Raw genomic sequence first — 17,353 nt, 5'->3', positions numbered from 1 at the left:
TTAATCTCTAATCCTTTCGTTAATCAAAAACCAAACCAAACCAACATTTGTCAAGCAAAGAGAATCCTATTTGACAGTTTCAGGCCTTCAAATTTAGGACATATTTTTCATAGGGAAAATTCTCAATTAGTGTCCCGTACTTTGGGCCTAGTGCTGCTTTGGTCCCCTCAAACTTTAAAATGCGACAATTCAGTACCCAAACTTTTAAAACGTGACAATTCAATATATGTCATTAACTAGTTGTTAACCAGTCATTAAGTGGCATTTGAAAAAGATACAAATGCCTTTCAAGTGTTATTTAATTTTTTTTATCAATCATTTAAACGTTGACAAAAAATTAAAAGTCCCAAATCCTTGACTTTTCCATTCAAAAAAGTTGAAGTCATGCTTGAATGGGCATTCTAGTGACCCCAACTTTCTTGAATAGAAGAGGCAAGGATTTGAGGCTGTTAATTTTTTGTCAATATTTGGTGGTTGATAAAGAAAATTAGACGACACTCGAAAGATATTTGTGTTTTTTTCAAATGCCACTTAATGACTAGTTAACAGCTAATTAACAACAGGCACTAGATTATCATATTTTGACAGTTCGGGTACTAAATTGTCACATTTTAAAGTTCGAGAACCAAAGTGACACTAGACCCAAAGTATAGGATACTAATCAGGAATTTTTCCTTTTTCATTAGGGTGCATATATATAAAAGAAGAGATACTGACATCTATCCAATAAAGACTATCACTTTAGCTGTACGGTCTTTTTCTTAGTTTGGAAGGAGTACAAATACAAAACATTGTATTTTGTATGATTTTATCTGTATTTATACTGTACATATTTGTATTTGTACTCCTTCGAAACTAAGCCTAAATCAAATCAAAAATCGAAATTTTTCCCATTCCCAAGGATGGGGGAAAGAATGACCATTCCGCGCTCTACTAAGAACGTGAATGAAATTACGATTCCAAATCCATCCAACCAAACGGTTGGAAATTGGAATCAGAATGGTCCGGTTCCAAACCCCTAGTTCCACGAACCAAAGGGAGCCTAACAAGAACCAGAGTCAATATGGTGTGACAGAATATTTAGCAAGTTCTCATTGAATATGCCCAGTGTTACTACCAGATCCAGACTCCACATAAGCCCTCCGCAAGCTCTCAGAGACCACCATCTTGACCCGCCATTAGCAAGCTTCACCTCTTCCCCCTAGTCATTCATCTTCAGAAAGACAGAATAACAAAGGCTGCACCGACAACTCAGGAGCCACGAGTTTCTTTCCCGTTCATTAAAAGCTGCAAGTCCTCAACAGCTAAAATATATATACTTCACAGTCTTACAAAGGATCAAGATCCTCTATTTAACAATTTCAATCAAAGAGATGCATTTGAAAATGCCATGCAGCTCAAGTAGCAGTTGTTTGAATGATTCTATCATTTATCCTCTAAAGACCAGTAAAGCAATGCTTAATAAATGTGTATGACAAAAATTCATTGGAAAAAAAATGGCCATCTGAATACAATCGGGAGCTTTTTTCCAACACAGGTCCCTTAGACCCAATTAGGGCTTTAACAGCCTCAAGACTCTAATTTTTAGCCCAGGCTCTCAGCCCACCAGATTTATTTATACATCAAATTTAATAAAATCTTTAAATCAAAAATGGCATGCCCTCAATTTCTTGAGAAATGTTCCAACCGATCAGTTTTACTTCAATTTCGAGTTCCCTTTTGGACAATCTGACGGTAGCCTGGTACAGGATAGATGTTCAGAGAGACCCCCCCATGTGTATCTTCCTCGAAGGAAACCTGATTTGTTGTAAATTTATTGGACACCTAACTTCCACACCATCGTCTCTTTCGGGCTGGCCTCTGCTGCTTAACTTCAGTCGTTTCGACCACAGGATCAGGTTCAGGCTTGGAGTTCTTGCCCACCTGGGCCACCTCTTTATTCAATGGAATAGCCTCCTTGAAACGCTCCCTTCGCCTTTCCATCTTTGCTATAGTCTCCAGAATCCGATGGTTATCATAACCCCCAACAGACTTATTCTCATTTGCAGCATCAGTGGTATATGATCTACATTCCTTCATATCACCTTTTTGTGTTGCATTATTGGAAAAATTCTTTCTTTCCATGTGTTCCACCTTCTTCACGGGTTCTACTACTACTTGGCCCTCCTCAAGGCTCAAATCATCATGATCCAGCACAAGTGGATCATCAAGCCAATTCCCACTATTATGATCCCTGGAGAGTTTCGAATCACATGGACCCAATCTTTCAATCTTGGAGCTGATGCCATGGAGATTTCCAATTTCAGCTCTAGAGTTGTATGTTGGAATTGTCTTCACCATGTCTGGTTCAGTGGAATTCCTGAAGACCGTCTGCCCTTTACCAACCATTTGATCCCTGTTATCATGCCCAATCTTGTGTCTTGCATCCCCAGCTTTGGAATGTCTAACAGAGGACTGCAGAGAGTTGGGTGGGCACAAAGAACTATCAGATATCTGGAATTATACATAGCTAATAAAAATTGGATATTGACCTTAGATGACAGAAAAATAATATTGTAAGAAATAAATAATCAGTTAGGATATAAAGATGCCAAACAAGCACAGTAGCGGCTGAGGATTGCAAAGTCAAATCAAATTACCACAGGAACACAAACTTAGTTTTAAAAAGATAGGCATAATTAAATCCCGAGAACAAATTGCAAAATATAATGGAAACTTTGCTGTCTGTCTGCCCCCGACTTTGGAATAGATGGACCATTAATGGCCACCAGGCACCAATTAAACTGTTACCACCAATGAGTAACAAAAAATGTGTTCTGCAAGTGTTTTGAGCACGACTGTAATTCATCATAACATTTATGAATCTAAAAGTAAATCTATGATACAGACAAAGGATTCCCCAAAGCAGAATGAGCTGAGGCACACCCTACCCTAGATACAAGTCAATCAAACTCCATTAGCATCTCAATATAATCTAGAAGTACAAGACCATACTCAGGTTCCTGAGGTAAAAAAGAAAAAAGAGAACACAATAAGGTGATCATCTCTCGAATGTGATCACAATATGCCACATCTAGAGATGACACCCAACATGTTGCCCTCAGTTCTCAAACAAATAAAATAATTAACAAGACATGCTTGACCATGAAAACAAAAAGTTATTGATATATCAGGAGATGATTTTTTTTCCGATGAACGATACCAGGAAAAATGATGCTTTCAAGCAAACTAATATGCAATTTTAGAAATATAACAAATGCGCCATAGTTAACCTACAGTCAACCTTTGCTAATTAACCACAAAAAAAAAAAAAAAAAAAAAATCTTTGCTAATTGTTCACTTAGGTGCAATCTGACAATGAATTGTGTGGGATCCCCTCATGCATAAGACACCAAACCAGGATGTAATTTTATCTTCACATTTCACTTCCTAATGGTTCACTTAAATTCCAGAACCTTCCCTTAAAGAAAATTCCACCCTCTCTTCCTATTCTTATCCCTAATAGTTCACCTAATTGTAAAACTCATTAGCCCATCCTATCCCCCAAATTCTCTCTCTAAGTTTTCTTGTTTTCCTTTCATAGCCATTTATACCAAATAGTTGGAACAATATTTAAATTTGGCAGTAACTGGCAACCATTCTTTTAGCTTAACTTAAAAAACAGAAATCACCAGATCTGACCATCAATATATAAAATCATTTTAATCTCTTATTACTTTTTAATGTTTTTATAATTGCACTTCACAACTTATTAATGAATTTCAGTTTTATGCAGTCACATGCATAAAATGAGGTCTCTGCTAATATGAATAGAACAAAACTGCTATTTTTGCTGCTTCAGTGAAAATAGTATGACTTGGTTTATTTTCCTAACATGCACATGAATTGATTAATTACTATTCAAAGATAGATACATGAAAGGGTCTTCACTAAGAAGTGTTTTTTTCTTCAAGTGGATATGTTGACTACATCTCATCATCAGAGGTAAGGATTTTGTGTATGTTGAAGATATAGGACAGTGAAAGATTTTGTATATATTCTTTTCAGACAGAGGCACAAGTTTCTAAAAATAAATAATATAGAAAAGTTGGCATATAAATATGCAATTTTAGATTCCATATCGAATAAAAAGCACATAAAACCTCCATAATGGCATAATACGATAAATGATAATTCATTTATTTTTAAAGCATGACATATAAATCCATGAATGTCTAAAGAAGGTCAAAATAAAAGTTTAAAGTTTCATAATGGCCACAAAACACGTAATTCAAAGAGGAACAGGTGTGGACCCTATTAGGCAGGAAAGAAGAAATAAATAAAAGAGGGGAAACTGGCAAAACCCTCATTACAATGCGCCCCTGTTTTAGTAAAGAAAGAACAATAGAAGAAAACTATACATACCTATTACACATGGGGATTGTACATTTGTACAAACAAAAGAAAATAGGAGGAGGGAAAGCCCTCATTTCAGTGGGAGCCTTTACAGAGGCAGTAGATAAAATTTGTGACTGGTTGCAATTCATTTTTGGATATGGATCAGAGATCAGTCTGACCTTTGCTGCTGCTTTAATATAACTTTAGTCATCTAAGATCCTACTTGCAAAATGTAGGATTTAAGTAGGGGGTGCAACTCGGTTGGGCTCAGGTTGGACTTTTGTCAAAATTTGAGTGGACAGTGTAAAATGTTAACTCGGGCCAACCCGAATTGCACCCCTAAGTTCAAATATTCAAAATGTCTTTGTTTTTGTTTCTTTTAAAAGCTAATAGGTTATTGGAAGTTAATATACCATTACAAGGGTTAGAAACTTTTTTTTGTCAGCAAGGGTTAGAAATAAATAAGAGTATACCAAAACAAAATTACAAAAGCGAACATATAAAAGCATACACCTAGGTCATCTTGCACCTCAGCTAACCATGCACCTTTTGAGAGTTGCATTACTTATGTTCAAAAAAGCCACATGCCTTCTTGCCTTGGTTGCACAAATAAGCATGCCTTCTAGAAAACATAGGCATCAGGTGCACCACCACCAACAATAACAATACTAATGAATATCTATTAAAACACTCACAAGTTCAATACTGCCTCTCACTTAAGGATTACATCAAAACATAATAGTGAAAAAGACAAAGTTGGGTATTGGTTTGTATCAATATCACTGATACACTTTTTTTTTACCTTGTGATTTTACAAGCACTAAAGGGATGCCAAGGATCATCCCTAAGTTTCAAAACTAATTTGTATCAGTGTATCCACGTGTATCTGGGTGCACCGATACTCATGGATGAACTATGAACATTTCACCATACCCATGATTTTCAAAGGTTATGAGTGGACTATGAACATTTCAAATAGGTTGTGACTCATCATTTCTGGAAGTAACTCATCCAGGATTTTTCTTCCACAACACAACCCAATTGATGGTTGCTTGCACAACCACAACCAATGCCATGCATAAAACAACAATTTAGAAATATAATTTTAAACATGATTTCATCTCAAACTGGTATAACTCACGGATATCTAAAAGAAATACCAGGTTCAGAAGAAATGTCACTTGCTTGTGTCCCATAACCTTACTAGAATGAATCACCATAACTCATCAACCAGATATTAGGATTCTGTATATCAGCACTACAAAATGTGTTCCAATTTCATATATGATGGCAATCTGAAAGTTGCATGTATTCCATCAAGAAAAAATCTTGCTCATCCATTGGAGCTTTAAGGAATAGTCATCCAACCACCAGCACAGGCATAGAATAGCATAAGTTTGTGAAGAAAATTACAAAGACTGCAAATTAGACCAACTAGACATTAGCGTTGTAACATAGCAAAATGAGGTCTCATTATCCAGCTTGTGGTTCTATATAGGCTTGAGAGCATCTAAATTTACTCTATACAGAATGTGATAGTTATTACAAATTTCCTTGTATCACAATTTTTTTGATAAACAAATTTACTTGTAATACAATCTCTACAACAGACTCTGCATTGCTAAGTTCTGCATTCATATCATGGAACACTCCGGACTTACAAAGTGCAGTTTTGGTACTAGAGTAGGCATATATGGTTATAATGGTATAAAAGCTTATTGCACTATTTTTAGAGAGTTATGGTTGATAAACATCAACAAGAAATGCACCCGTGCGTACAGTGATCGCTTCTCAATTATTAAAACTTCAAATACAACAAAATTAATGGTATCAGGCAATTACTATATGCAATGATAAGAGAAACTAGCATATATTTGCTTATAAGAATTCAAGGAACTATACACCAAAAGAAAGCAAGGAATCTCTATAGAAAGAAGGGCTGCTTGAGATATATAAATGTAAAATGCCATGATTGCTACTGAGATAAAACATGTAGCTTCTGAGTGTTAAGTTAATTAATGCCAAAAAAACTAGGAGGGAGAAAGGGCAAAAAAAGAAACCTAGAATTGCTACAGAACAATTCATAGAATCAAAAGCAAATGTGTTTGACTCAGACATGGATGCTTTGTGCATTCAAAGGAGTCCATGTAACAGTAATGTGAATTGGAGACAATGAATAATTATTAACATATTGAAGCAGTGAACAATGTCCTAACCACGAATGGTGCCTTCAAAGATTACATCATCACACTGAGGAAAAGGTTCCCACTGCGTTGAAAATCTATAGATATCTACAGTTTCCAGACAACCTGATCCAAGTTCCTAGAATATGATTAAATATCTATTAGACCAACATTCAAGGACACTAAAGTAACTTTATTCTGTAACAAATCAAAACATTAATAATTCTGAAAAAGATTTGTATAAAAATACATATAGCACCATGTATGAACCCCTTGTAGACTTCAGCTGGCCCTAGCCCCATAGTTCACTTTCTTTTTACTTTATATGTGCTATGAGTATAACCAAGGACACTAATGAGTAATAACTTGGGCCCACCCAATAAATACAATATTACTAACATGGAAGTCACTCACCATGGAGTTTATTTAAACAATTATTTCCATATTCCCCTTCAAAATATTAGAAAAAAGCAACATTATTGTACTTAAATGTTTGCTGTCAGAATGCCATCCAACGTCATGCTAGATCATGCTCATCATTTCACTTGAATAAAACTGAGTTAGTCTGACCAAATGCAAAATATCCTAACATTTCAACTCCAGAACAAACAGTCATGGTGGTGGTAAAAATGACAAACTATCCACATACAAAAACGAATAGCATAACAGCCAAGAAGACAGTTGAAGAGGTATTTGACCTTTAACAGCCTTTACTTTTAGGAGGGTTCAAATAACAAACAGAAAAACCACCTTAATTCTTGCCAGATAAAATAAAGAACAAAATATTCAAACTTAATAAACACACTAAAACACAAGTTTGGCATATAGACATCTGCCAGAAGCTTAAAGGATAGTTTTCACTAATGGTACCTGGAGGAAAACACCAGGATAATATTTAAAGGGCTGTTATAAGTGGAAATTCAGTGGTCGATAGAATACATGCCGGAAAAGAATAAAAAACATAATGCTTAGAAGAGAACAATGCAGTTTTAGCCTTCCAGAAAAAGACTAGCTTAAATGCCCAACTTCTAGAAACCTCATAGTTTCCAACAACTCCACTTGCATGTCAATTTTAAGCTTTAGCCTTCATTACCTCATATGCAGAAAAGGGCTGGAGGTTGGAAGGCCAAAGCAGAGGAAGGATTGCATGAGCATAGTACCAACAGCTGTGTTTTGGGTATTATGGCAAGAGAGGAATGTTAGGGCCTTCCAAAATAAGTGCAGTACGGTAGATTCAGTGGTACAAAAGATAAGTGGGAAAGCTGCATTCCTAGCTGCCTATCATAAATCTTTTAAAGGAAGAAGTTTTAATTCATTTTTTGTATTTGATAATCTTTTTTGTAAACAGACGGGAGATATCTGGCATGGTTCCATCAGTACCTGTCCTCCCAGTAAAATAAAAGAGCTTTTAGATATGGGGGCATATTTACAAGCATGCCATGGAAAAAGAATGACTTTTAATGAATGGCCAAAATATAATACAAGGAATAGTAAAGGTAAAGGAGACGGTTTTAACATCATCAGTAGATAAAAAGAATGTGCTACTACTCTGGCACTATAGAATGCCTACAACCTACGGTAATTCCAAAGACGATTGTGTATTTTAGGGCCTTCCAAAATAAGTGCAGTACGGTAGATTCAGTGGTACAAAAGATAAGTGGGAAAGCTGCATTCCTAGCTGCCTATCATAAATCTTTTAAAGGAAGAAGTTTTAATTCATTTTTTGTATTTGATAATCTTTTTTGTAAACAGACGGGAGATATCTGGCATGGTTCCATCAGTACCTGTCCTCCCAGTAAAATAAAAGAGCTTTTAGATATGGGGGCATATTTACAAGCATGCCATGGAAAAAGAATGACTTTTAATGAATGGCCAAAATATAATACAAGGAATAGTAAAGGTAAAGGAGACAGTTTTAACATCATCAGTAGATAAAAAGAATGTGCTACTACTCTGGCACTATAGAATGCCTACAACCTACGGTAATTCCAAAGACGATTGTGTATTTTATCCATTCAGATACAATTACAAGTATACAATGTCAATATAAAGCATTTTTTACTAAAAGAACTATCAAAGAAAAAACACAACTATTTTATAAAATCAACAAAGGTGACAAGAGAAAGAACATATGCCAAACCCAACAAAAAATACACCAAAGTGAATGCAGCACCTCATAAGGTCAATTTAATCTCGCTGTTAAAATCCAGGAAAAAAAAGTAATAAATTCCAGAAGGTAAAAGCTAGAAGAAATTTCATTGATCTCCAAACTTCATTTATCTTCTCTACATGCTTCAGGTTTTTAACCTGAGATTTCCATAGCTTGCATGACCATTTCTGACACTGAAACACTTGAGGCATGGTAGTAATGGAAAGAGCTTGATAAAGCAGAGTACATGAAATAACAAAAAAGAACCTAACAGAAATGAAGAACTTAATTGAAGACATGCATAGGTATAGCTTCAAGGAAAACAACAATGGCCCGCTCAACATGTTAAAAGCGGCACTCAAATATACAAGTATAGTGATACAAGGTGTTAGCCATGGTTTCCCCAAATTTACCTTTCCTTCCCAACCAATCACATGCAAGTCAACCGAATCCCTGCATCTCAGGACTGCCTGACCACGCTTACCTCTATGAGTATCAAAACTGCAACTAAATCCGTTATTAAGTCCACAATTTCTATCTTCTCTTGTCATTTTCGCTCGAACCTGCTCTAAATGGTAATCATCAATAATCATTTCATGATGAGTAGGTTCATGTCTAACACGAACAGGTTCATGCCTTGAATTCTTTTCATAATACAATGACATCTCCTCCACATATATATTATCCTGACCTCGGTGCCTATAACTTGGTTCATCCTCATCCCAATGTAATGCTTTAAATTGCCCATTAATTCTTCTTCTTCTCTCATTACAAGTCTCATCATCAGTATAATCAGCTACATAATTGGCATCAGAACTATCTTTACATATAGAATTAAACCAATGCTTTTCAGAGTGCATATTCCTCCAATGACCATCACATCTTTCATCTGAGTTCCTTGAATGGTAAACATCATCCCTTGGTGAGTCTGTGCCACGCCATCCTCTACCGTTAAGAGTAGGAAATTGCCTGTGACCATGAGAAGACAAAGAGTGATGATCAGGACACCTCCAGTATTCATCATCATGTCTTGCATACCTCAATGAATCATCCATATCAGAGCAGGGACTATCAATATATCTCTCACTTCTTCTAGAAATTTTAATTCCTCTTCCACCATATGGAATATGGCTTTCATGCAGTTCTTCAAATGCTTCTCTTCTGCCATCATATGATGCATATCTTCCATATTTTTCATGAATTATTTCCTCTTTATATCTATCTTCATGCATTAGCTCATCATCTTCAACCCTCTTTCTAAGTAGCCATTCATCATCTCCCTTCCTTGGTCGCAAAGTGTGCCTTTCTTTGTTTTTGTAAAAGGAAGAATGTCCTCCAGGGGACCAGGCACATTCGTTATAAGGAAGAGAATTTATCTCCTCATCAGTGTATTCTCTTTCTTGAAAATACCGCTCTTTTTGCTTTATTTTTCTGTACTCAGCAGTAAATCGCTCAACAAAATGCTCCTTTTCATACCAGTGCCTTCTGAAATATGGATCCATTTCATCTCTGAAATGTTGATGACCTTTCCTATGGTAAACTTCAGTATAGTCATGTCTTCCCTGCTTTTCTGCTAACCTTCCATGATGATAAGCATTTTCTGTTCCAGTTTCTCTATAGTATGAAGAGTTTTCATAATAAGAGCCATTATAACGCACCCAGTCCTTCCTTTCTCGATGGCTTACTTTTACACAATCCCTACTGTATTGGTCCTCCCTATCAATTAAAGGAGCCACCTCATGATCTGGGTGAATCTTCAGTTCAGCCACACTGCGAAGTCTCATTCTACTACACAATGTTTGCTCATCTTCAATGGGGCTTTGGCTTCTGGAGGAATATTTCCAATTGCCAGATTCTGTTTTGCTGCTATTGCTTTCCAAATCTTTAGTGCGATCATAGTCAGATTTCACTGATCTCCGTAACTTGGCAAGTGATGATTTCCCTCTTTTGGACTTCTTAATTTCATTCAAGTCCATACCAAGAGCTGTCTTAGATGATTCAGAATGACTATCAAGATGGGATGGACTTAAACCAGGCTGATCTTGTTCACCAAGGGATGATTCTGGTTCCAATATACAAGGTTCTGCTTTGGAAGGACTCTTGTCAACCCCTTCCTTACTGTGTATAACTGTTCCCACAGATTCAGTTTCCTCAGATATATGTTCTTTTGCTTTCTTATCTACATCATGAATATGTTCAGTTCCTTGACAATCAAGATCCAGAAATAATGCAGTAGATGCGGCTTTTGGTTGAGAACACCTAATATTCATATCACAAAAAAATATATGCATCTTGTCAGCAGTTCGGTAAAAATCCCCAGAAACCAAAATTTATGTAGTCATTTTCTCAGATGCATTAAGCATATATTACTACCTGGAGGATATGATAAAAAGAAACTAAAAAAAATCTCATGATTACATTACATTTTAGAATTTGATAAAACAAACAATGCCTCATGTGAACAACTAACACACTACATGTAGAAGAATATTTGAACAACAAGACGGCTTCCAATGAAATTCAAGTCCTGTCCGACTTGAAAATTGAATGTTTAAGATGAAGGAACATCTGCTGTTTATTATGTCATGGCTACAAAAACTAGATAACATTTAAAACCAAGTCCATAACAAATCTCAAATCTCTTGTTGTCTAGGGTTAAGCATTTTTCCCTATAGGTAAGGATCTAAACATTGAAATATTAAAATCTAGCCCTGTACATTTAATGGTGCATTAACTTCTAAAAGAAACACAAACAAAAACATGCCTGAAGCAATGTTGTCAAAATCTTACGATTTAGGATACAATTCACGATTTGAATCATGAATCCCAAGGGTTTTGATTCGAATCTTATGTCCGAATCCTTTTCTACAAAAATCTTACAATTTTTGTTTGAGTGATTTGATTCACAAATCTTACAATTTCTACGATTCACTACTATTCAAATAAATTCAATTAAGAATTAGTTCTCTACTTTGTTATGTTTTTGTTTATATCTAGTTTTGTCAATGGAGATTTTTTTAAAGCCCTTACTAGAAAATTATTTCTTTATGTTATTTAAGACTAGAAATTGAATTCATTTTGCATCATATGTAGGTTAAAGAGCCATTATATGTGGATTTGTTTACTTTCAAGTCAAACTTGATTATATCATCTCAGGCTTCTATTGTATAAGAGGTAAATTCTATTATTTTAGGTACATATATGGTATATAAAGATTAAAAATAAGGGACAGTCACTTTCCTATATATATTTAACCTTTTAATATATCTATATTTAATTTTTGACAAGTTTATAAAAAATAGAAATAATCTTATAATTTACGATACGATTCACGATTCGATTCGATTCAACTTTCTCTACAATTTACGATATCATTACGATTTTCAAAACATTGACCTGAAGTGTGAAGCCCTAGCAACCTAAAGTGTTGCAACCAAGAGAGAGTGAAAACCAAATAAGTTATGCCTAGCTTCATTAGGGAACAGGTATCACCTTGTGCTTTGCACCTCTGGAATTTTCAAGCCCTTGCATTTGTTGTGCCTCTAACTTTTAAAGCACTGAGAGTTCCCCTATTAACTAAGGGGCAATCATGCAAGCAGAGAGCATAGTGCTGGTAATGGAATGATATATGAAGAAAAAAGAATTCTTGTGCATCATCTGAAGAATGTGAACTTGAACTAATAAAAAATAATGACAAGAATGTCTAATGTGACTTGTACCTTGTCAGAGAGCACTGTCCAGTATGTTTTGCAGAACGTGCATTAAACCTTCTACTATCTCCATCCACAGATTCTACAAACTGTTCATCTTCAATGTATCTGCTATTATCCCTACCAGAATCCACATTATCCGATAACTCTGGGACAGAATTATCAATATTTCCTGGTTTTTCCTTGTCTGACCCAAAGGAATCCTCCAAGGAATCCTGCACAGCAATCTGATCCAAACTATATGCATAAGGAACAAAAAAAGGAATGACAATTGAACTGGAAGATAGGTGGAAATTTCAAAGTGTCATCTTACCTCTATCACAACATCAGAATCACGATTTCTTGGGCGCCTTACATCAATGGAAGGTCGGCGTTCACCAATTCCACCTTCAACCTGAATTGCTCTGCCCTTTGGCTGAATGATAAATGCAAAAGTGTCAAAATGGGGAAACAACAAAGATTCAGTTCCTCCAAAAGGCTTTGGATTAAACAGATAATGAAATAGATAGAGCAAAGGAAAATTGATATTCATCATGGTCCATACCATTTCCAACAGCCTCACTGCCCCATCGGTATTCTTCAATGGCAAAGAAATCCCTTCACCATCTAAAATTTGAGAGCTTTCCCCAGCCACAACTTCTGGACGATTCTCAGTCTCGTCTTGATGCGACTATCAAAATAAATTAGAAAGTTTTTAGAAATTGTAAACATGATAGAATGATATACAGATAGCTAATGTCAAAATATCTCCATCAGTATGTGAATATCCTACCCGATTAGGCCTAGTCAGAATGGCAGCTTTCTGACGGAATTGTTCCTGATAAAAAATCAACACAAGTTTTATATCTTCCATTAGATTAAATTAAAATAAAATCAAAGTTATTTCAAGCCAGTATTCCAACACTAGGGCATACAGAGCACATGAATTTACAAAAGAAAAAGGGCCAGAATCTAGATATAATTTAAGTTGGTTTGGGGCATAAATTTCCAATAATGAGACCATTATAATGTTGGATTCGTATCTGCTAGCATATGCACCATGTCTCCATACTAGATAAAATCTGAAGTCTAAAATAATCTGATTTGACAACATAAAAGAATGGCAACATCAAGTACCAGGCGATTGCAATAATCTTTCCAATTTTCCTCATCCAGGCCAAAGTTAAAGAAATCTGTTATATCTACTCCAGGCTGCCTCCAGGGTTTCCTTTCGAACATTTCAATGTTTACATCTAATATTGTCCTGAGAAAACATTGATTATGATTTGGACATTAAGATCATTGAAACACAGTAACAATTTAAATAGGAATTGAAATAATGTTAGAATAGAAAACAAAGAATGAAGTTAAACATATAAACTGTCCTGCCAATAAGCTGTAAATGATAGCAACTGTAAGAGTAATATGAAATTCATGAACTTAGAAAGAGATAGAAGCATAACTTACCTATACCAGGGTAGAGAGAAATCACGTCCTCTTGAAGTTACTGATGGAACAGCTGTAATACATGAAGTGATTGGGCCTGAGCCTGAACCCATATGCTGATTACTTGCATCTAAATCACCTCTAGACAACAATGGAGAAGACAAGGAAACCGTTCCCCCATAACCACTAGCTTTTGAATTCAATGGCGCTGCTACATGAGATCTTACATACTGAATAACAGCATCTTAATTAATAACCACTCAATTAATGAAAATTACAAATAACATTTACAACCAAGAAATTGTTTTAAATATAAAAGATGGGAGGAAATACATTCCAGTAACAGAAACAAATATTATATATGCATAATGACAGTGAAATAAGAAAAATGTAATAATAAGAACTACAATATTTTTTGTTCACATTAACAGGATGAAATCCAGCCAGCAAGATTAATGATTGGAGTTAGCAAATATTCAACCAGATTGAATATGAAAAAGATATAGAGGAATCAAACTTCTATATAAGATTTTAGCAAAGTAATTAGTTATTACATTATGTTGGATTTCATTTGCATACCAGGAACAGAAATTGAAATAACCATGTATCAGGATTGCATGTAAATCAGTTTAAGTTGATAGGCCCATGACCGGAAGTGCAACTGAATTTCTTCATGGAGAAATAGCTACCCAAGGAATAAAGAAGATGAAGGGGAAATGAACAATTCAAATGTTGCCTTTATATTCATGAACAGTGCATCCATGTTAACTGTGAGGATACTAACTTCCTGGGTAGTTTCAAATATTTTTAGCAAGGTTGCATTCATTGACCGTAAATTAAACCTTTTCCATACGTTTTAATGCAACCAATTTACAACATGTACTATGGCATCAACATCTTCATCATCCAAAGAATGAATGGAGGAGAACAATGAAGTACCTTGTATTGAGAATACTGCGAAAGATAGCCACCCTTCATCGCATTGGCTCTTTCAGCACCAGAAGAGGAGAGCACCTGCTCCACTCCATCGGTTGACAGTTGCACCTGATCAACCCACTTCCGGTCCTTACTTGAGCGGTTTGCCTCCGTAACAATCACCAGATCATCATCCTCGTCGTCACTAGCCTCCGCCATTCTTCGGTTCCCCATATTTACACTCCTAATAGTTGGATACGTGCGGCAGTCCTCCTCATTTAAAACTATATGCAAATCATCCTCGCTATCACTTCCATTGTCGAGAGTTAACTCCTTTCCGCCATTGGCTTCCAGAAATGAGGTGTTTAAAATTTTAGCACTGTGATTTCCATTCTCCTGTTTTGCATCAGTGTTGTCGCAGTGGAGAACCAACTCCTCCCTGACGGAATCAACTTTCTTCGAACTCGAATCAAAGGTATGACCCTCTCTAACACCATCACCGTCGTCCTCACTTTCCTTTTCTATGTACAAGTGGTTAAAACTAGAGTTTGTTTTCATGGCAGCACTTACTTGAACCTCTACATCTGCGTAGAGGTCGCCAAAATCATCGTCCATCTCCCCCATCTTCAACAACCCCAAAATAAGTTTGGGGTATAGATTGCTTATACTAACAATATCGCATCAGAAACCCTAATCCATCTCGAAAAGAGCTCAAGCCTCATACCTGGATAGGGATTGAACCGAAAGGAAGAAGTCAAGAAAAGAAGATTTGGGGTTTTAGGGTTTTACCGAGTGTGGCTTTGGCTGAACCACACCCCAGATAAAGGCTTAAACCCTAACCCTAAAGGACTACCCAATTCATTGTTTCCTTCTCTTTTATTTGAATATTTCTGTCTGGCTGCTCCACTTCGCACAGACGGGAGAGCGAAAAAAAAAAATACTTTCCCTCCATATCACTTGGTAATATTAACACCGCTTCCGTCACGAGGTCAAAGTTTCTTCGCCTAAAATAATTAAACTATCCCCATTTTTTAATAAATTAAAAATAGAAAACTTTTAAATTGGTCAAAATCAGATAGAGTTTCGACTTACCACATCAAATCTCGTTAGTTTGAGTAATACCAAAAGAATTCATGCCACCTTAGGCCACAAGCCACATCTCCCTCCCTTTTTGATATCACCCAAGTAGGGAGGGGGAGGCTTAAGAATCCTTCCTTTGACTTTGACATGTACAGTACAGTCTCCCCGCCCTGATTTCTTCCACATCTTTTCTTTGACTTTGACCTCCTCCTTTAGAAAGTAACCTTGGGAACCACCCCTCACCTCTCCACCATTTTCCCTAATGGCCTACACATCCTTGTATGTGCCTATATAATGCTTCCTCTAAAAATTTCTTCCACTCACTATTTTTGTTTTTTCTTCCTTCTTTCTGATTTACATTTTTTTGTAATAATTTATTTATTATTATCATTCTTTTTCCATACTGAACGACAACATAGCAAAGCTGGAATGGCTCTCCAAGTCTGTAGATGACTCCTACACCAATTTTCTTATGAACGAGCGAGCCCATTGGAACCACAAAGTACCAACCTGACGCTTCAATTTGTATAACTTACAAACACAACATTTCAAAGAAGATCCCAGCTTCCATGGTGTTGATATAGGGGCAATACCCTGAAAAAATTAATCCACACACAACTAATTGAGAAATAAACACATTTAGTAAAAGTCTCAAGAGCATAACAATCTAATTTATATTCCATAAAAAAAAAAAAAAACTAGCAAAGTCAAAGTGAGCTCAAGTGTTCAACATCTCCATGCAACATTCCTTCCTTTAAAAACTACCCTTCAATTTGAAGCATTGTTGTAACATAATTCCTTATCCTACAATATTATAAAATCGTAAATTTTATTTAGGTATTACTAATTAAATTTAATATACTTAAAGAGAGGTGATATAAAAATAGCATAGAAAACGCATAAATTTTGATCTACCTATCTATATCTATATCTTCAAAAAAAGTGCAACATCTCAAATGAGCATTGGAAACAATTCAAGTTAATTAGCCATGCATTTTATAAAATATATAAATTTCTTAAATAATTATACTAAAATACTTAAATACCGTGTATTTTAGCCCATAACCAATATTGTACACAAAATAATGCCTCCAATGTATCTGGATGAAGCCTGCCACGGTGTGAGCTAACAAATCTTCGACTAGTACTAAAAGAAGATTTTGAAACCACAATGGATATAGGAATAACCAAAACATCTCTATCAATCAATTGCAAAATAGGATACCAAATCATCTTCCACCACTCCAATATGTTAAAATTAACCATTATAGGTATAACAAATTCTTCCAAATAAAGATCTAACTCGGACTTGACATATGTAACATTACTCTTCGAAGCCACATACAAGTCATGATCACACATGTGATCCAGCTGATCAAGACTATAAATCATTGACTATGAAATTGTAGCCATGAAGATTTGAACTCATAGCTTCCACCATTTGATCTTGATTGATACTGAGTAATCAAGTCAATACAAATTTCTTGGACCATTCTAATTTCATCAAAATATGA

The 17,353-nt window shown here is 35.6% G+C and overlaps 1 protein-coding gene across 1 annotated transcript; it reads right to left on the bottom strand.

The window, feature by feature from the left end:
* Positions 1-1,458: 1,458 nt before the first annotated feature.
* Positions 1,459-15,685, bottom strand: LOC104605053 (uncharacterized). The gene is made up of 9 exons (XM_010269657.3): positions 14,784-15,685; positions 13,866-14,074; positions 13,536-13,662; positions 13,192-13,236; positions 12,964-13,089; positions 12,733-12,834; positions 12,429-12,646; positions 9,123-10,968; positions 1,459-2,454 (listed from the first exon to the last, which is right to left on the bottom strand). Exons 1-9 carry the CDS (start codon positions 15,381-15,383, stop codon positions 1,825-1,827), a joined length of 3,903 nt encoding a protein of 1,300 aa, XP_010267959.1. The 5' UTR covers positions 15,384-15,685; the 3' UTR covers positions 1,459-1,824.
* Between the last annotated feature and the right edge of the window lie 1,668 nt (positions 15,686-17,353).

The sequence above is a fragment of the Nelumbo nucifera genome, chromosome 4 (assembly GCF_055504915.1).
Source record: "Nelumbo nucifera cultivar China Antique chromosome 4, China Antique-T2T, whole genome shotgun sequence".
Taxonomy (NCBI): Eukaryota; Viridiplantae; Streptophyta; class Magnoliopsida; order Proteales; family Nelumbonaceae; genus Nelumbo; species Nelumbo nucifera.
Note: the sequence above shows the minus strand (reverse complement) of the source record. Positions and strands in the feature narration are given on the sequence as shown.